The sequence below is a fragment of the Haliotis asinina genome, chromosome 9, assembly GCF_037392515.1.
Source record: "Haliotis asinina isolate JCU_RB_2024 chromosome 9, JCU_Hal_asi_v2, whole genome shotgun sequence".
Classification (NCBI taxonomy): Eukaryota; Metazoa; Mollusca; class Gastropoda; order Lepetellida; family Haliotidae; genus Haliotis; species Haliotis asinina.
In genome coordinates, this window is record NC_090288.1 from 54,558,709 (window position 1) to 54,581,076 (window position 22,368).

A 22,368-nucleotide genomic window follows, 5' to 3' on the forward strand; every position below is an offset into this window, starting at 1 on the left:
TGACACATTGCCGATCTTATCTGATTCGCCATTGATGCTTGATCTGATTATTTGACAAAACTAGAAAGGTATTTTAGAACGCTTTGTGATAGTTTTACACTTTATTTTTGACGGCAGTGTTACAGTGTCAGTTACCATTTTGTTAATGTCCATTCAATTCCCCACATGCAATAAGATATCTGAATAAATTATTTATGTAAACAAAAAAAATTCAAAGTCTTCTCGCGATGCTTTTGCGTTCTTTAACATGTTTGGGAGGGAAGGCCGCGGTGTTTCATTTATTCTTTCATTCATTTACATATGTACTTCATTTTTTATTCTTTTTCTTTATTTCGTTCATTCATTCACATAATTCTTGATCTTAATTCTTACTATAATTCATTTATTCATTGTAACATTCCGACTGATACAATAAACTGACTGAATTTCTATTAAACCAGGGATAATCTACAACGTATATACTCTATATAGTCTCCCTGGTTAAACACAACTGAAGTTGCTCTGGGAACGAGCCAAGTCACTGTGTGCGTTTTAGCATGACGAGGTACACGTTAATTAGTACAAATGGTAAAGAAAGCAAGCTAGTGACCTATCCCTGTTGTAGAGTATACCTGTTAAAACGTATAACTCATGAACAGAAAACATGTGTGACATATCACCCATGACAACTTCAGCCAAAGTAATTGTAAATCTGCCGGATTTGTCAGAGGGTAAGACGCTATTCGTGAACACTGCTACATGGTACGTGTTTCTCATTTTCTAAAACATCTAAAACACTAAAACATTACATACGTCAAAGAAACGTTGTTCTAGTGGTGATTCTAATCTCTCTCTCTCTCTCCCTCTGTCTCTCTCTTTCTCTCTCGCACTCACTCACTCAAGAACGCACGTACGCACGCACGCACGCACGCACGCACGCACTAACACACATTTCGCTCTTGGTTGACCTCTGCTGCATTAAGGCAAGTTTATTAACCATAAAGGTTGTTATCAATTTGGAATATAAAGCAGTCAACATGCTAGACTTTGACGGGATGGGAACATGCTTAGGGGTGGGGGTGAGGGTGAGGGGTTGTTGCATTCTTAACTACTCGTGTCCTTCGTGCAAGCCGGTCTTCTTGAAGGTCACGGAAAGAGACGAGTAGTTACGAATGGGGTTGTTGCACACTTTTGAGAAAGGAGTGAGAAAAGCAGATCAGCACAAATTTATTTTTGTTTTGACTGTATGAAATTGTGAGTTTCAAGCATTTCTAAATAGGAGCATGGCCCTGTTGTGATCGCATCTAAATGTCGCTCCCAGTGTTTAAGTTGGGAGTATACATGCATAAATGAAACCAGTGTTAAGTCTGAATAATACATCACACTGATTACTTCCAGTTTTTCCACATCGTAATCTTTTCCATGGATTTCACCAAAGTCGTAAATACTTAAGTGAGTGATGGAGTTTAGTTTTACGCCGCTTTTAGCAATATTCCAGCAATATCACGGCGGGGAACACCAGAAAATGGGTTTCACACATTGTGCCCATATAGAGAATCGAACCCGGGTCATCGGCGCGATGAGCGGGCGCTATAAGCACGAGGCTACCCCACCGCCCCTTTTGAGAAAGGAAGGGGGGAATGGTGGGGGTAAGAGGGAGAGATTATGCGCACTTTATTTTCATCCTAGATTCCATGGTCATTAAACGCCCTGTGTATCCGCTTATGATAAATGACTTATGATCACCTTAGCGCTTTGTGAAAAGAGGCTCTGTCCTTTAAACAGTAGGTGGTCAGTCACGGGTTTCACTTAGTCATGTATTTCTAATGATCTCAATATATTTTGGTCCGATTTGAAAGTTATGTTACCCAAGCATGGAAAAAAAACCCATGTCATGTCATCAACAGTAAAGCTGCAACACGCACTTTTCCATTGTATTGAAATCCATGCCTCACACTCACAGAATTAACGCTTGTTACACGTGCTAGAAAACATATGAAAACAATTGCCAGGTTTACACACCGCGAAACGTATGTATGTGTTGAGTGTCCGTTCATTTCAACACCCTCTAAAACGTGTTCGAACTCGATAGCCAGATGATGCGTAGATTTCAAACGTTGTCTGAACGATGAATATCGAGGCGTATACAAAATCGACTGTTTTGACCTTGAATCCGAAACGCCAAGTTACTCAAAATAAACACCAGCACATTCATAAGATATCGGCTTCATCGGTATCCATTCGAGTGTGAAACGTTATGTATCAGAAAGTGTCAAGGACACCGTCTGGGGTGAATGGGAGCGTGATAGCAATACGATAAACATATGTCGTCCACATATGGCCTGTTGTGGAGCTGATCATCAATATGAAGATACTAAAATTAGATTGATTAGTAAAATCAAATTCACAGACTGGAATATGAGAGCAAGCTGTTATTAAGTAAGACTGTTACACTGGGCAATACCATCCAGATGCTATCCACAAAACTGATTTATGCCATCAGTTACAGTGAAATCCAAGTCAGCATACTATACTTGATGATACTTGGATGTTCTGGGCGTTCAAAAAGTTTTGGGCAATTCGCGCTGTGTGCGACCTGGGCGTTGTCGTGCTGCAGAAATGTTCCCTGTTGTTTCAGGGGAAGAAATGGTTGAAGACGAAACCGGATTGAAGAATGTTATCTCTGTATGTGTAGGAGCGTTCACGTTTCCAGCTATTACGACCAATCGTGTACGTTGATTCACACAAATTCCTCCCCATGGCATCACACCGCCTCTTCCGAAAGGATGCACTTTTTTACGCCTTTCCCTCTAACGACGGTATACTCGCACCTTGCCATAATTATGGAACATGGTGAATCGATTTTTGTCTGTTAAAACCACTCGCTGCCAATTTCGTACCAGCAAGCGACGTAAATCCTTGCCCTCTGTAACCCACGAGGACGATGTTCCTGGGTCAATGCCATTCCACGCAGATGACGTCGAGTTCTGATACCAGCTGCACCAAGACGTCGTAGCACGATGGGTCAACTGATGACATGTCCTACAGCCGTTGCCGCCGTTTCCGTTGCCGTGATGACCCGGTTGGGCAGCTAAAGAGTACACAGATGACGGTCTTCCTGTAGGATCGTCACACGTGGTCCTCCTGATCGTGGCCTGTCTTGTGTGGTGCCAGTCTGCCTGTAACGCTGGCACAGCCTGATGGTGGTACCACTTGTACAGTGCAGAGCCCTTGCAATATGGGCCCATCTGCCTCAAACCTTTGGCTCAGGTCAGCTGAGATGTATGGCCACTGATTTGCTGCCATTTCTACTATTTTCTCCTCAAGCATTTTGCCAAATCTCCGAGATGCACGTTTTGCCATTTTTCGCAAATTCATGTGTTTCTGCACAGGCAACTTGTTGCGTTTGGGCTCAGTGTGTGGGCGACCAGTTTCGGTCTAAAAGGATTTTACTAACTTGATCAATTTTGCCAAAAATTCAAATTAAAAAGTGTTGACTTTCTTTTGTAGATGAGTTTATATCACCCCCTCTGACTTACAATACACTTTTAACTCATGCAAGATTATGGCCTGATTCAATGTTCAGCATATTAACAATTTAATGATGAAACCCTGTCAGGCCAACAGTACCTTATTCTGATCTATCTTGCTTAGTTTCACCATTCAAATTTCATACTAGTTAATTATTTTGTGAGCCAGTAACTTTCAGGCCAAGCCAGCCCGCTTGGTTATATGGTTAGCAAAATTTGGAAACTATTTCGCACACTACATCCATGGTGTCCCCCGGCGTGATATTGCTAGAGTATAACTAAAAGCGCCGAAAAATTAAACTTACACACTCACTTTCACATTCCAAGCATTGAAAGCATGTTTGGTCGTCACGGAATGATAGTCAGACATTCATTTAGTTGATGCTGATCATTGATAATGCTTGTCAGGAGATAACTGCATTTAAAATGCGAATATTAAGTCTGCGAACATCTACAATTCTTTTTAGATATAGAAGATATTATATGAGTGTCCACGTCATACTATGTTTATGACACTACTGCCTAATGTTGGAATTTCCCGAGCGAGAGCGAGAGATACACCGACATCCAGGCACGAGTGTCCTCAATGTATTACACCGATAACACTGTATAATACCGCGTAATAGTCAGAGACAAAGCAGGATTGAGTATCTTCAAAAACAGACTAGAAAATTATTGGAATGTAATAATGGATGGATGTTATTGTTTGTTTGTTGTTTTAAACCTCACTCAACAATATTACAGCTGTACGGCGGCGGTCTGTAAACAATCGAGCCTTGACCAGACAATCCAAGGACCAAAATCAGAAGTATCCGTGGCATGTGCAACTGGGATATGATGACGTGTGCCAAATGCGTCAACGAGAAAAAAAAACCCGATCGTGAGAGTCGCCTCCCACAACATGGGTTGCTGAAGAACAGTTCTAACCCGAACCTTCACTGGTGATAGATCATACAACCATTGCTGACACCAGGTGCTGGCAAAGCATATTTCTCACTGACCTTTTTTTCAGACAGACATATAGTGAATGAAGTCCTTTTCCTGTCTGAACATATATTTGGATATGACGCATACGCGTTGACACAGATGGACATCTCATGAATGCATCAAAACGCATAAAAACAAACGCAGTTTTAGTAATCACCACCCTAAACGCAATGCATGGGATGCACGTGCATATGATGTCATTCTTGTTTTTGACGGTTTTCAAGAAGCTCGATAAATCACTGTAGACCATTACTTTTGACAATCATCTTGCATCGCACAGTTGTTAGTCTTTGTTTCGAGCCGTTTTACCTTCTTTGAAAATGAAAATGGCACACATGCAAGTTTTACGTCATACAGTCATCTTTCAAGAGAGAATAGTGTATACCCATAACTATGGCCATAAGTGCTAGTGGTACTACACTCTCAAAACATTCATTATTCATCATTTCAACTTCAATTTATTCAAATATATCTCGGAGTCCTTATCCTTCATTAAACAAGAAGTTCCCTACTTTGTTTACAGTGCATATTAAGGTAACGTTGAAACTGTCAAGAAGAGTAGTAAAGGTATGGGCCTGATTTTCAAAGCTCCCTTAGCGCTAAGATAGTCGTAAGTGCCATACGTAACATTAACTTACGACTATCTTAGCTCTAAGAGAACTTCGAAAAATCTAGCCCCCGAATTCCAACTGCTCTCCTATTACGACACACATGAGTTCACAATGCGATATACCTCCTAACTAATCAAAATGACGTATTTGGACACGTGATGAAGATCAGGTGAGGCTCGAACTTTGTAAAAAGATACTTTTAATGCGAGTAGTGAGGGCTTTCTAGTGGACTGTGGCCATTATTCAGTTCCGCTGTGGGAAGAGCCCACCCTGTCTTGTCACAGTTGAAGATGATAGAGAGATGAAGTGATTAAATCGGCGTTAAGTGAATCATAACATGTAGGTGATGTAGACAGTTAAAATTCCCGGTAGTACGACCCCTCACTTCAGATATATATATCTATATAAATGTTCGTGGTTTAGCAGTAAAATCAGTGATCAACATCACGGGTATGTGTTTAAGCGATTGGCATATGAATACGTCATCAGCAAAGTCAGCGAACCAGGCGACACGATCCTGGAAGACTTATGGATTGCCCAGGAACAAAACTCGGAATCTCTCGAGGAAAACGAACTTCTACATTGTCCTGGAAACTGTATTACATGGTTCTCCCGTGTTATACACGTGTATAATGAGCATATCACTTCCCTATATACAACTTGAACGTACAGTGATCTTATCTCACCACAACAGCTTCCTGTTGGGGGGTATTTTACATCCTCGTCCTTGACAGTGAGGCACTCGGGGATTGGGTGACCTGACAAAGTGGTAGTAATAATCAAAGACTGGTCTGACCAAACGACGAAGCATCCGATCGTAATGAAGCAATCACTAAAAAGTAGGCGAGAGCGTGGGTGAGTGAGTGGGTGAGAAAGTGGATGAGTGGGTGAGGAAGTGGGTCAGTGTGTGACTGAGTGGGTGAGAAAGTGGGTGAGAGAGTGGGTGCAAGAGTGTGTGACTGAGTTGGTGAGTGAGCGGGTAAGTGGGTGCAAGGGTGAGTGAGAGAGTGGGTGAGAGAATGAGTGTATTCATTTTTTAATGCATCATCAACATCAAAACCCTGATCCAGGATTGATTGTCCTCATGCTGGTAGTGTGGTATCCATCATCAGACGTTCTCTTCACCGCAAGATATGTTGTATTGTAATTCTAAAGTATACTCATTCTAGGGACATGATACATGGGATCACTTTTGTAAATGACAGTATACATGTGTAACTGTAACTTTAGTCGTGAGAATTTACTCTCGGGGAGCAATACGTGGCCTTGACTACCAGCTGTCATACTTCAATTTGTGTGGAATACGGGGTGGCTGGGTGGGTTAGATCATTGACTTTGTTGGCGATTGACAGTGCGATTATGGATTGAAATGCTAGACCATCAAACGTATCCTGGCGTCCCCAACTGTCCAGCACGCAACTTCCATGATCTCTACCGTTTGTTTTTCATCGTTGATTCATACCTTTTGCACATTGGTTTTTAGTTTCATACCTCAATGCAACGAAAGAAAATATTTCGCCATGTATAATGGTCTGCCAGTGCTATGACGTCACGAAGTTGATGACGTCACAATGCTTTGTCATCGCTGTACTGCAAATCTAATGACAGTACTGTGTTCAGAGATGTACATTTTTCATTGAAAACTAATGAAGAGTGATTTTGGCAAGCCTCGGATATCTGTTACTTTATCAACTCGTGTTGATACATTTGATATCAGTAGACACTCGCGTGAGATTCTCAATATATCAGGCGATTTATTAAAGAAACGGAAAACGTATTCACTGGGCAGAGTTTGCTCTGTACAACGATGTGTCCTTATTGTCAGGATATCTATACCGACAGAATCTATGTACACCGACAGCTTCCTTAAGTGTAGTGTTACATGCTTATCTCGTATTTCAACATGTGCACAGGTTCTCACAGATCTGAATCCATGTAATCAATAGCTAAGTCGCGTTGGAGGGTTTTGTTCACAACAACAGCCCACAGTATCAAATTGTGACAAAATTACTGTCGGAAATAGCAAAAATAATACTATAAGTTATCACATCGTGTGTCGGGAAATACGGGGTATTATCAGTCCCGAGTAAGGTTGTAAGGTTGAATACAACTTTAGAGGGACTGATAAATTGCATGTGAATGAAATTCTACTCAGAATGCTCTTATGATAACGCATTTATCTAGCTGAATGTTTTCACTAAATCAAAACAAAACAACACGCATCGGATCGACTTGCTGCCTTGTTGACACCAGCTGATCGTTTGACCTCAATGCGCCGCACGTTACTAAAGGCTTGTCGATGCACGCTTTCCTCACTTCTCGCGTCGTCACCGAGGCGTAGCGGGAGGATATGACTTTCGCAGCGGGCGTATAAAAGTCGATGCAGCGATGCTGCAAGGCCCGAATCCCGGTCAGGAAGAAATCTTCTTCAGCTACCCTAAAAAAGTCAGTCACAGCGGAAATGAGGTCATCATTACTTGCCAAATGGCGACCGGCGAGTTCCTTTTTCATTTTGGGGAACAGGTGGAAGTCAGAAGGAGCCAAATCAGGTGAATAAGGAGGATGGTCAATGAGTTCAAAGCCACAATCGCGGATTGTTGACATGGCCACCACCGATTTGTGAACAGGCGCATTGTCTTGGTGGAAGAGGACACCTTTAGCGATCATCCCTCGTCGTTTGGCTTTGATTGCTTCTCGCAACTGGTTCAGTAGATCAGCATAGTATCTGCCGTTGATAGTTTGACCTTTTTCAAGATAATCAATGAGCAGAATACCCCTGGAATCCCAAAAGACTGATGCCATCACCTTTCCAGCTGAAGGAACAGACTTGGCTTTCTTCGGAGCTAGTGAATCAGGATGCTTCCACTGTTTTGACTGTAGTTTTGTTTCTGGTTGAAAGTGATGTATCCAGGTCTCATCCATGGTTACAAATCGTGCCACAAAAACATCGGGATCTACTTCAAAACGACGCAAATTGTCAAGGGACGTCTGGAACCTGACACGTTTCTGTTCTGCTGTCAAGAGCTTTGGCACCCATCTTGCATAAACTTTAGTCATTCCTAATTCGTTGGTGATAATATGCTCAACCCTCTCATGACAGATGCCCACTACACTAGCAATATGTCGAGTAGTCAATCGTCGATCATCCATTAACATATCGAGCACTCGCGTGATGTTTTCTGGAGTGGTTGCTGTTGAAGGCCTTCCTGGGTCATCATCAAGGCTTTGTCTGCCACGCTTAAATTCTGCAGCCCACTTCTTTACTGTGGAAAATGAAGGAGCATCATCCCCTAGAGTGGAAACCATGTCAGCATGTATCTGTGTTGGGGACATCCCTTTCTTTTGCAAGTACTTGATGACTGCCCTGTATTCAGTTTTGTCCATTTCTGATGATTTCAGAGGGTAGGTTTACCAAAAGAGCTGTAGTTGAGATAAAACTATTAGTACGTTTGTAGTTCTTGTGTCTATGATTCACTAAATGATTGTCCTCATTGGTGGAAAACACCTGTCTCTACCTGGTGGGGAAAAACCACTCAGGCTGAGAACGTTTCAGCCAACCCTCGTACATGAGGCTAGATAAGATTTTTTGTCGGTTGTAACTCTCTATCGCTCAAATTTACACAACTGCAACCTGCAATTGGGATCTGTCGAAATGACTCACTTCGGCCTAACTGGGCATTGCGTGGGATGCGTCAGACGATACCCAGAAAAGCATGTTTACTCGTAAAATCGGGCAAAACTGCGAATAGCAGCTCCATTGTAGCTACAGTTAATGCATGAAAGTTATTTTCTTTACAACAGCTTTCGTTTATAATGAAACTAAGTCTAGTTTTAAAAATAAACATTTAAAATGCGCCCTTTATAATACAATATCATCGCACACTAATTTGCATAAAGCCATAGGCTGTTCGAAATAGGTCACTTTGGACTTGCATTGCACATTTCTGCACTAATCTCTCCTCAGTAAAGTTCTTTTTTCACGTTTCCTAATTCCCCACCACTGGAACTGTAGTTAGTCTAAACCTATTTTAACACACGTTAACATATCAACTATATCAACTGTAAGGATAAACGCGAGAAAAACTTTTTTTTCTATTTACGACAGTACTTCAGGAACTTATATAATTAAGACGGCATCATTAACTGTCCGTATTAGCAATTATAAGTGTTTATTGTGAAATTATAAACCTTTTGTTAAATATTGACCATAGAATGTAACTTTTGGAATGTTGTCAAAACCGTAATTAAAGTGCTGCACTTCGCTTGGCGTGTTGTGGTTCATGTAGTTGATTTATGCATTACTTTTAATGTCAATTCAAGTATTTACATATTTCTTTGTTCGTCACGTTGAGGGCCAGGGCCGATTCCCCATGTGTGTGAGACCAATTTCTAGTTTTCACCGTAGTGGTAGTGCTAGAATAGCGCTGAAAGCGGCGTAAAACTCGACTCACTCAAGGCAAACACCTACTGATAAACTGCACTTTTTGTTCACAGACGAAATTCTCTCAACAAAGTGAGTTAATGAGTTTAATCTTACGTCGCTTTAAGCAGTATTCCAGCAATATCACGGCGGGGGACACCAGAAATAGGATTCACACCTTGTAGTCATGTGGGGTCTCTCAGCACAGGTGAGCAAAGGACAATTTGTAATAAAACGATCAGGTGAGTCAAATATCTATTTTACCGTTATAATTGTTTTAAAATAATAGAGTATGTTGACATTGATGTTTTAACAATAAAATGACTCATCATTTGAAAACAAATATCTTTATTTTGATGATGACAGGTCTGTGACACAGGGATGAAAATTATCAGGCCTAATGTGCTGTAGTTTATTCAAGGACAACTTCACGCGTCTGCGGGATAATGCCCGTCCACGTGCACGTGTCGCACATGTCGTGACAGAACACGCTTGGGATGAAATGGAGCGACATTTACGTCAAATCCAGAATCGGCAATTGGCGTTAGCTGAATTAAAACAAGCGTTGGTTCACACGTAGAGCCACACTCCTCAAGCTTTAACCAACAGCTTAGTGTCGTCTATACGTCGTTGTTGTCAAGCCTGCATTAACGCTAATATAGTGCACACACAAGATACTGAATCTGTGAACCGACTTTTGACACCACAACTCCTTTAGTGTGCGTCACGATGCCTCATTTCAAATATGCAAAATGCACCAAAATGTAAGATATATTACCGTTTAGCTTTTAAAATGGCATAACACCAAATTAAGCACAGTTAATTATTTCACTAGTATAGATACACACAGATAGCTTATTTGAGTCTCACCTCATGTACACAATATCATGAACAAGTAAAAACATGTATATAAGTTCACACGCCATTCTTGTAAAATTGGCGGAGGCGGATAGATTTGCTTGCTTCTACCGGTACTACTAAACGTATCGTCTGCGTATGATCGGAAGGAAACTTAATGTTAGGGTTTGACTCCTATGCATACTGACCCGTAATGAAAACGTATAAATGATTTTGATTTTGAATAACGTGACAAAATACTAAGGTTTAGATGCAAAATCATTTTCAGTTTATACGATGGGTAATAAGGAAGATTGTGGTTTTGAAAAAGCTGGATATCAGCAAATGAGAGTGGTGCAGATAAGGTCAAACCTTTTAAACACTGTCAGTACCTAATGTGTCCTCCATTCGCCCTGACGCAGGCAACGACAAGATGGGACAATGAGTCACAGTGGTGGCCAAAGGAACCATGCCTCCGAATGTTTCGCTATTCTTGCTCCAAGACCAGTGTCGATAAACAAGTCTCCGAAGTTCATCCTACTAATGCTCAGTATGGTTGAGATCTGGTGAATTTTAAGCACATCTATAAAAAAAACCCGAAACCATAAGAAGAGTACACAAAATTACATCACTGACAAAGCCCGCCTTTTGAATGTAGGAGTGACCGACTATGTTTTCACGGTAGCAGCCTCCCTTCAGTATTGGATGGTGTTAAATTCACTTGTGTAGAACCGTGTTTCTGTGCATTAAAGCAATGTACTTTAGTGCTTAGCCGTTGCAAAGAGCCTTCTCCAAGCGACAGCCCCAGCCAAGCAAAACGTCCTGGGAGATACGACAAAGACTTTATTCAGAAAGTGTGAGGGACTCGGTATAAAGGAAAGCCAGTTTTATGGATGCTAGCTTCTTAATTGTGAACAACTCCAACGTTTCGGAGTGGATGCTGTGACAGTGCTGATGTTATGACTAAGGCGTTGATGTTCCCAGAGCAATCAGTTGAAACATGTATTGATTCAACCCTATCCTAAGCAGTTAGCTGGAGCTAGCCCCTTGACAAATGACGGGGAATATGAATTGATGGATCTCATCCTGATGTTGATCAACCTTGGAAATGGCCGAGGGATAACCTGATGGGAAAAAACATTGATGTATGATTGTCATTAAAAGGTTGTTGTGAATATTATACATTCTTTGTTTTACGTGAATAAAACCTTGTATTGTATTTTCTTTTCGTTTTTCAGCATGTGATTCGCATTCAGCTGTGTTTGAGATGGCACCTTGGGAAGACTTCTGAACGAGATTCATTATGATCCCAAACAACCTGGAAGTTTTGCTGGACCCAAGAAGTTACACCAAGCCGTGAAAGTTGAACGTCAGTTAAGGCTGTAGATATCTACATAAAAACGAGGACAATCCGGGTTCATTTATCCGGGGACTAGTAACAGTGACACCTCACTTCACAGACGCTCCCTTTTTGATATTAACACAGTCAAAATAAACATAAACGTACTGGTTAAGAAATGACACGTGATCTGTGTACTGTACCTACAAGCAGCTAAGTGATACGACCATAATCTTACCATAGAAAATTGTTTCCATTGAACCTGAATTTCCTCTGAGTAGTATATTAATGTAATACGTACTATGACAAGTGAGTTGAGTTGTACGTCGCTTTTAGCAATATTCCAGCAATATCACGGCAGGGATACCAGAAAATGGGCATCACACATTGTACCCAGCAGGAATTGAGCCTTTTGCCGTGACAAGAGAAAGCTTTAACCACTAGGTTAAAATTATGATGCATGCATCGATTACGTATACCTGTAATTTGGGGCGTTGGGTTAGCCTAGTGGTCAAAGCTGGCTCGTCACGCCGAAGACCCGGGTTCGATTCCATTCATGGGCACAGTGCATGAAGCCCATTTGTGGTGTCTCCGGCCGTGATGTTGCTGGAATATTGCCCACAGCGGCGTTAAGCCATACTCTCCAACTTTACCTGTAATGTATCTTGCAACTATGTATTTCGGAGTGTCTTTCATTTCATTACAAACAGTATACACAGCTGAAGACCTTATGCCCAGTAGCAAGCCTTTTGACTTTATACCGACCCCGTCATGCCCAGTGACCAGCCTTTGTTGGCTGTATACAGAACCGCCTGCAACATCCAGCAGTTCGGAAAAGTGCAATGTCATTTGTTAGCGAACTGACTCTGCAGATTTCGGAGAACACTTCAAAATAATAACTGTCTGGTATATCTGACACCTCTGTCAGTCAGGCCTGTCGTGACTTGCGACGCCATGCCCCTATAGAGCTATTTACAGTTCACTTGTGTCGTACTGACAATACGGGAATGTGAACTGGCTAGTCATGCTTACTACGTATCAGTGTATCTGGCCAAGCAACATTTTGTATGCGTGGATACTTGTAGAGTTAGTTGTGCTTATCACTGTATTACATGTATACGATCATACGCTGTTCGGACCAACACTACCTGATATAGAGTATTCATTGTGGTAACAATTGCATCTCATTGCATCTCGAAGCACCTGTTATCTCGTAGAGGCGGTGGGGTACGTAGCCTATTGGTTAAAACCTCCCGGTTCCATTTCACATATGCGTACGTGTGATGCCTATTTCTGATGTTCTCGCTGTGATATTGCTGGAATATTGCTAAAAGCGGCTTAAAACCAAACTCGCCCACTCCGTCATCTCCATTACCAGTTATTAGTGAGTTTAGTTTTACGCCGCACTCTGCAGTTCCAGTTTAAGTACAGTACAGTAAGTATAGTCAACGTACCTACACCCCCGACTATGCTAGATTTAGGCGACTTATATATTTTATTTCTCTCTGAATGCTGGAAATATTTTGTGGAAAAAACTTTGGGAAGTATGTAGCTGGCTCCCATTTTTTAAACATAAAGTTTCAAGTTTAAGGAAATTTGAACAAATATTGTTCACTATAAAACCAAAGCAGTATTCATTGATATACTCTCTGAACAGAGAGTGAGTGAGGTTAGTTTTCACATGTATTTTCTTCAGACTTATGAGCGATTGCTCTTACCACTAGGCTATGCCACCGCCCATCTCCGACCAGACCAGACCAGACCAGACCAGACCGGAAGGGAAGGGAAGGGAAGGGAAGGGAAGGGAAGGGAAGGGAAGGGAAGGGAAGGGAAGTTTTTGCTCAGTTTCGGGTTAAACGGCAGCTCTTTGACATCAGTAATTAATCGAAACTCAACCAGACAATCCAGTGATCAACAGTATGAGCATCGACCTACGCAGTCGGAATGCGGTGACATATATCAACCAAGACAGCAAGGCTGACCACCGATCCCATCGGTCGTCTCTTACAACAAGCATTGGTTACTGAAGATCAGTTCTAAGGAGAATATTCATGGGCACTCGGCATAAGAGGAACAAATATGTTAAGTGTACATGAGATGGTGGGATAGTTTACATGGAATGAGTCAGTGAGTGAGGTCAGTCTTACTCCGCTTTTAGCAATATTCCAGCAATATCACGGCGGGGGACACCAGAAAATGGCTTCACACATTGTACCCATGTGGGGAATCGAACGCGGGTTTTCGGCGTGACGAGCGAACGCTTCAACCACTAGGCTAACCCACCGCCCCAGTTCACATGGAGGATTGTACAGCTTTCATTACAGCATTACAAAAAATACATGGTGTTTTTTTCTTCAAAATACAAATTCGTTTATATGCACCACAGCAATATTTGGTGATATATGGACAATCAAAACTCGTGACAAATAAATTCCAGCATCTACACACCTAATAAAAACGCTAAAGAACAGAGTAAATCAAAATGACTGCCTGGTTGGCTAAAATAACCGTTTCTCAGTGCTCTATCAGTCATGGGACTAGATCTTCAAAGCATGGAAAGTGGAATCTTTGTGAACATAGGCTGCAGTTCTGCCTCAAAGACAACCACTCATCTGTGTCAAAGTGACCAAGTCACAAACGTGTGTGCAAGCAACTTCATGCCCTGTATGGGCTATTTTGGTAAAATCTTCATTAGAGCACACTTAGAAATGGTCAAAGGACGAATGAAATGATCCATGTCACCATTCAGCAGATGTCATGCACAGTTTGTCAATACTAGATATACACTGCTGGACAAACTATTCACCCGGAACACTGGGGTAATACAGGCTTAAAGTGGCACTTAGAATCGGGTGTCATGAAGAGGAACGCTTTCTATGGATAGATGACTTCTTTATTGCAATAGGTGTGACGTTTCGGTGTTGATCCTGGCACCATTATCAAGCAAATCAAGCTATTATTATCTAAAACCATCCCTGAAGGTGCATTAATTTTGAGGACCCTCCCTGATTGTGTATTACTTATTTACACTGACTATGCATCAGTCTTCAGACCCATCCTGATTGTGTATTAATGATTTAGACTGACATTGACTGTGCATCAATTTTAAGACCCATCCTGATTGTGTATTAATTATTTAGTCCCTGACTGTGATGCAAATTTAAGACCCATCCTGATTGTGTATTAATTATTTAAACTGAGCCTGACTGTGCATCAATTTTAAGACCCATCGTGACTGTGTATCAATTATTTAGACTGTCCCTGACCGTGCATCAGTTTTCAGACCCATCCTGATTGTGTATTAATTATTTAGTCCCTGACTGTGAAGCAAAATTAAGACCCATCCTGACTGTGTATTAATTATTTAAACTGAGCCTGACTGTGCATCAATGTTAAGACCCATCCTGACTGTGTATCATTTGTTTAGACTGTCCCTGACTATGTATCAATTTTCAGACGCATCCTGTTTGTGTATTAATTATTTAGGTTGTTCCTGTCTGTGTATCAATTTTAACACCCTTCCTGATTGTGTATTATGTTTGACTGACCCCAAACATTTTTCCCCCATAAGCTATAATCAAAGGTCAATACAAACCTCTTAAACACTGAGCATGTCTGAAAAACTCAGAATAAGAATACGCTGAGTAACATTGCCATGAATCAAGTCTACGCAACATATCCTTGTCACAGATCGGCTCATTTTGTAATGGTGTGATCACTTCATGAATCAACGACAGCCAAGCATTGATTCTGGCCATGTTAAGGCTGGCGCACAATTTCCCCACAATATTGCCGCATCAATCATCCACAGAAAATCTCACACTCAGAATCAACTGTAACAACAATTTTTACTTCATAAAGTCAAACAAATAACAGAAATCAAGGCATGTAATTATTATTTCTCAAAGGTTTACAACTGATACCTTACATGTTTTAACACATATTTCAATTTCGAGACAGAATGTGAGTTGCACAATTCAAGATGTCCATACGGCTGAAAGAAAAGGTTCAGAATCTAAAGAAGGGACACATGACTGAAAAACATGCACATAACTAAAGAAGAGGACACATGACTGAAAAACAGGCACATGACTAAAGGAGAGGGAACAAGATCTGAAAAACAGGCACATGACTAAAGGAGAGGGAACAAGATCTGAAAAACAGGCACATGACTAAAGGAGAGGGAACAAGATCTGAAAAACAGGCACATGACTAAAGGAGAGGGCACAAGATCTGAAGAATGAGTTTAGGTTTACGCTGCACTTGGCAATATTTTAGCCACATGGGGGTGATCTGTAAATAACTGATCCTGGACTAGACAATCCAGTGCTAGTGACCAACATCAAAAGTATCAATCTGTGCAATTGGGAACCAAGTACATGTGTCAACCAAGTCAGTGACTTTGACCACCTGATACCATTAGTGACCTCTTGATCAGTTCTAACCCAGACCTTCATGGGTCTGATCTAAAGAAAAGGCACATTACTGAAATAGAGCATCTGACTAAAAGAGAGGGCACACAATCTACAGATAGGTCACATGATTAAAAGAAAGGATACATGACTGAAAAAGGGCACATGACTCAAGAATAGGCACATGACTCAAGGCAAGTGCACATGACTAAAAATAGGGGACATGACTCAAAGAGGAGCACTTGACTGAAGGAAAGGGCACATGATATAAAGAAAGAGTGCCTGCCTAAAAGAAAGGGAACATGACTGAAGACAGGGCACTTGACTGGAGAGAGACCATAGGGACAAATAACTAACCGCAAGGATAAGGCAGATAAGGACCCAGTTTCGGTTATCAGAATCAGTAAATACTGAAATATAATTTTAAAAGGATTCCAAAGGCCTTTACACTTTCTTCAAGTCTTAACATGCCATGAGTTTCTAAATACCAATATGAAAGCTTGCTCTTTTAGTGTGACCTTTGGACAAGTTGCTTAATTAAGCTCTAGACTGAATGTTGCTTAAATTAAGTTTTAGATTAAAAGTTGCTTAATAAATCTGGAGATTGTACATTGATAACAGTGTGTCGATGTATATTGTGCTGGTGTTCTCACTCCAAATCACATCCCTATGAGACAAAAGATCTGCAACAGGTGCTTCTGAGTGGGGAACCCAAGAAGCTGTAAGGAGCATGCTGAATGGGCCCTTGTGTAACTCCCCTCAATCTGCTGGACTTGACTTGTAAGTGAGTGAGTGAGTTTGACTCTACGCCACTTCTAGCAACATTCCAGCAATATCACAGCAGGGGATAAAGGGCTTCATACATTGTAGCTATGGAGGAAATGAAGCTGGGTCTTTGGTGTGACGAGCAAACACTTTAATCACTCACCGCCCCCCCCCCTCCCTCCGATTTGTGATCTATATGTTGTGAGGCATGTACCACATTGACATTTAAGTTCAAAAATTTACAGTTGACATGTCGTATTGTGTACAAGTCTTTGTATGCTGTAGTCCAACCTCTTCCAACAGTACTGTATCAACATCGATGACGCCACCAGATTCTGACACACTACCACCTTGACGCTTCATGCTGGCTGTAACAAATACCATGTGTCACATTCAGTTCAAATGTGTTTCATTTTCATTACCTCCCAGGATATCGCCAATACCAGTGTGTAGACATTTCAAGAATTTTTAAAAGATTTAACCTCAAATTAAAAATGTATTGACTCATATTTTGCCTGATTCAGTCATTTAAGTTGTGCGTAATTTTAAAGTGTACATTAATTAGCATTGCAAACCAAATACAAAATCAGTGTAAAAATGAAAAAGCAGATCAACACAAATTTATTTTTGTTTTGACTGTATGAAATTGTGAGTTTCAAGCATTTCTAAATAGGAGCATGGCCCAGTTGTGGTTGCATCTAAATGTCGCTCCTAGTGTTTAAGTTGGGAGTATACATGCATAAATGAAACCAGTGTTAAGTCTGAATAATACATCACACTGATTACTTCCAGTTTTTCCACATCGTAATCTTTTCCATGGATTTCACCAAAGTCGTAAATACTGAAGTGAGTGAGTTTAGTTTCAGGCAACTTTTAGTAACATTCCAGCAATATCATAGTGCAGTCTAAGTGAACTTTAGTCTCTGTATTATATCTTACACTCCTACACTGTCTAACAAACCCTAGTAGGAGGTCACAGCAGGTAACCTTTGGGTGACCTATGACCATCCAATCAAACATGGGATGGTTGAACGGATTTAACTAATCAGACACCAGCTACTGTTTAGGGTTTGGTGGGACTTACAAAATACCCCAATCACTGACACTGATCTCTCAATAAATGACAATCTGCATGAAACACAGGTATTTGACTCGCAGTATATACGCTTAGGGTTTTCTGATGACATGGTTATCAGTGGGCAATATTTCTGCAAGCTGACATCCTTGAATAATGACAAAAACACTATTTTCCAGCAACTGTTTACACATTGCTGACAGTGTTGTATCATGCTAAGTGATCATACGGAAAATAGCATATGGAATCATTTGGGTACAAACCTTTCTGAAATAAATGTTCAAAAGGTATGTGTGAATGTCCACTTTCATGATTTGGTAAGATGTGTTCTCACTGGTCAGTCTCAAAGGTTACCTGACGCGACCTCCTACTAGGGTTTGGTAGTGGAGTGTAACGAATTATACTGCGACTAAGTTTACTTAGACTGTATCACAGTAGGGGACACTAGAGATGGGCCTCAGACACTGTTACCACTGGGGAATCGAACCCAGGCCTTCAGTGTGAAGAGCGACCACTTTAACCATTAGACTACCCCCTGTAATACAGACGACCCTCATCACAGCCCTCCCCCAACATGGCATGATATGTTCTCATGTGAAATCTTAAACCTACATCAGGAGATGACTTGACTGCTCAAAGCATCAAAAAGAACTCCCTAACACAAATATTACAGTGTGCCATCAGGACTGACCTTTGGATGTGTCCTTCAGGTGACGGATGAAAATTTCCAATGGTGGGAACGCCATGTTCCCACTGGATCCACTGGCTATGCTCTCATTATCTCTGACTGTGGGTTAATCAGAATAAGTATTGATGGAAAACCACTGCTGCAACACATGGTAGAATTATGTAATCAAGGCTCATTAACAATGGCCGACTGTCAAAGGGTACGCATAACAAAGTAATAAAACCTAACATAGCTGTGAATTTCGAGGAACCCATATTACCTTGCAATAATCTGAGACACAGGTAGCTACGGTCACCAACCCTATCACCTGACACAGGTACCACACCACACCACCCTATCACCTTACACAGGTACCCACACTACCTCACTCTCCCACCTGACACAGGTACCTACAGTCACTCCACCCTATCACCTGACGCAGGTACCAACACTACCTCACCTAAACACCCGACCACCTCACACAGGTACCCACAGCACTGTGCAATGTGTTCATGTCTGTTGGTACAACATATCTGTCCACAAGTCACATACCTTCTCTTGTGTTTTCTGACTTGGCAAATTTGGCACCTAAATAAATGAAAGGACCAGGCTATTTTATTGGTACAATGAGGTGCACATGAAATACATGTCTGTTCCTGGTCACCACTTACAATCACAGTTAGCTGAATGGTATATGCACATAGTGATTTGAAAAGATTTTTGAACAGCATTTCAGTTTTTCAGGCATGCTGTTCTCAAAACTTTCGTAACCCTTCAAACTTCTTAAGCCCGTTCCTAACACACTGGCTACAATCAAAGTTAAGAATTCCTTGGGCTATGAATGTTCTGAGAATAAGGACCCAGGTCTAACATCTTGTTCTGTCACAATGCCAGCTGATGTTCATATTCATCTCCTGAAACCGTGCATGCTTAGAAAATACACTTTAATACTGTAAAGAACAAGTCTAGCATGGCAGACAAAATGTAACTAATGTTTTAATGTTTATTAACCAATATTTGTGGCCGGAGAAAATCTCATATCCCGGGGATTCACATGAATTCTCCTTTCTTTTCAATGCATTATGACTAGTTACAAGTCTCTCATTGTACATATGTATATGATTCAGCCACTGTGTTTTCACTTTGTGCATGGGCCTTGTGCACGGAAAATGTGCATTATAAGTTGACATTTATTAGCATCATTATTACCATCTAATAGTATGTCCGTCACCTGCTGATGGGCAAAGTACCGGGCACATAGAGGATGACACCAGAGACGGAAACTCTCCTCCGCTAATGTCTGGAACACAACACACGTGTAATCACAATAAAGCAGCATATAGATAATTGACAACATTCTAGTGTTGAAGTGCCAGCATGGTTATATATCATGATGGCAATCAGTTTCCCAAGGAATGACCACAAAACAAAACCTTTGGGTTTAGTATCATCATGCATCACATCTGAGAAACTGATTTATCACACACAACCCCATTCTTTTAAAAAATTTCTTCTTCTGTTTGGTGTCGTAAATTTCAACAGACAAATTGCTAAAGTGTTTTATTATCAAGCTAAAGATGATAATATCCCTTCAAGTACAACTAGCAAAGCTCATTTCTGGTGTCCCCTGTACATGCATCGACCCATGAAGATCACAGTTAGAATTGATCTTCAGCAACCCTTGTTTGACGTAAGAGGTCACTCACATGATCTGTGTGAGTCATCCTCAGTGACTCGGTTGACAAATGTCATCGTATCCCAGTTGTAAAGATCAAAGCTCATGCAGTTGATAACTGGTTTGTTTAGCCCAAACTTGATTATTTAGGAGATAAACATACTGTGTTGGGAAATCAGAGGTAGCGAACGCGTAGCATGAGGTTTTAAATACAAAATTTAGAGCTATTATAATTTTGTTATATACCGCTGATTTTCCAACACAATATGTTTATCTCCACTCTACCATTACCTAGTTATTCAGATTTTAAACAAATACTTAACATGTTGGAAAATCAGAGGTATATAACGTGATTATATACCTCTGGATGACTTTGATTAACCAATCACAATCCAGTATTTGCTGAAGTCATGGTAGAATTACAGAATAAATACTCTAATATTGGTGAGTGTGGTACAAAGCTAAACTCACTCACTGACTCATCCATGCATCACTCTGTTTATGCATGAAGCAAGCACTTAAAGCTTTTGCATTAAATTCATGATACAGACAGTGTCACTGCAGGGGACACTTGGCTAAGCTTAATACAATATACTGAGGTCTGACAAGGAGGGTCTCCATCCACAAAGTGTTCATAGTTCTATGACATTCGTAAGCCTATGATAAACTGTAGAGTTATGACAGGTTGTAATGTTAGACATGCATTGTGAATTGGGATATAGGTAGCTCATTGACTAAATGAAGGAAAAAGATGTTTTTGTTGTTTAGCATGTCTGAAAACACCTGTTGTGATGCACTGTGCATATTTGTATAGATCTCACGAGTTTTGTGGTCTGTAGCAGACGACAGCATTGAATAGCTCACAGTATTACCTGTCAGAAATACTGGAGCAGAAAGATGTGGTAGTAATAGTTGTTGCTCATACTATCAGATTTCTGTAGTTAACACATCCAGCAGAAAATGAGTACCCGGTGGGATAAGTCTTGTAACTATTAATCTTCTAGCCTCATAGGCAGCTTGGGTCTTACAAGAAAATAATTCAACACTTCCGAGCAGTGCTACACAGGAAACGACCGCTTTAAAAATAAACAACATTATTTCATTGTCATTAAATTGTATAACTCTTCTTCTGCTTAAAACTGTTTTGGTTAGTTTCTGAAATACGCAGCATATGAGGCAAAATGTACTTACGAGATTTCATTTCTTATCATCTGTTGTGGTTTATCATAATAATAGTGGCTTTGTCATCTGTCGTGGTTTATCATCAGAACAGTGGTTTCTCATCTGTCATGGTTTATCATAACAGTGGCTTTGTCATCTGTCATTTTTTATCACCATAACAGTGGTTTTGCCATCTGTCATGGTTTATCATCATAACAATGGTTTTGTCATCTGTCGTGGTTTATCATCAGAGTAGTGGTTTTGTCATCTGTCGTGGTTTATCATAATAACAGTGGCTTTGTCATCTGTCATGGTTTATCATCATAACAATGGTTTTGTCATCTGTCGTGGTTTATCATCAGAATAGTGGTTTTGTCATCTGTCGTGGTTTATCATAATAACAGTGGTTTTGCCATCTGTCATGGTTTATCATCATAACAATGGTTTTGCCATCTGTCATGGTTTATCATCATAACAATGGTTTTGTCATCTGTCGTGGTTTATCATCAGAATAGTGGTTTTGTCATCTGTCGTGGTTTATCATCATAACAGTGGTTGTGTCATCTGTCGTGGTTTATCATCATAACAATGGTTTTGTCATCTGTCGTGGTTTATCATCAGAACAGTGGTTTTGCCATCTGTCGTGGTTTATCATCATAACAATGGTTTTGTCATCTGTTGTGGTTTATCATCAGAACAGTGGTTGTGTCATCTGTCGTGGTTTATCATCATAACAATGGTTTTGTCATCAGTCGTGGTTTATCATCAGAATAGTGGTTGTGTCATCTGTCATGGTTTATCATCATAACAGTGGTTGTGTCATCTGTTGTGGTTTATCATCAGAACAGTGGTTTTGTCATCTGTCGTGGTTTATCATCATAACAGTGGTTGTGTCATCTGTTGTGGTTTA

At 40.7% G+C, this 22,368-nt stretch overlaps 1 protein-coding gene across 2 annotated transcripts in view; it reads right to left on the reverse strand.

The window, feature by feature from the left end:
* Positions 1–15,532: 15,532 nt before the first annotated feature.
* Positions 15,533–22,368, reverse strand: part of LOC137295733 (protein pigeon-like) — a 45,681-nt gene continuing 38,845 nt past the window's right edge. For both annotated transcript variants that reach the window (XM_067827255.1, XM_067827256.1), the window contains exons 28-31: positions 19,832–19,922; positions 19,175–19,210; positions 18,647–18,742; positions 15,533–17,248 (exon numbers count right to left, since the gene is read on the reverse strand). In XM_067827255.1, coding sequence (XP_067683356.1) covers positions 17,112–17,248; positions 18,647–18,742; positions 19,175–19,210; positions 19,832–19,922 — 360 coding nt within the window. In that variant the 3' untranslated portion in view covers positions 15,533–17,111. The remainder of the gene's footprint in view (positions 17,249–18,646; positions 18,743–19,174; positions 19,211–19,831; positions 19,923–22,368) is intronic.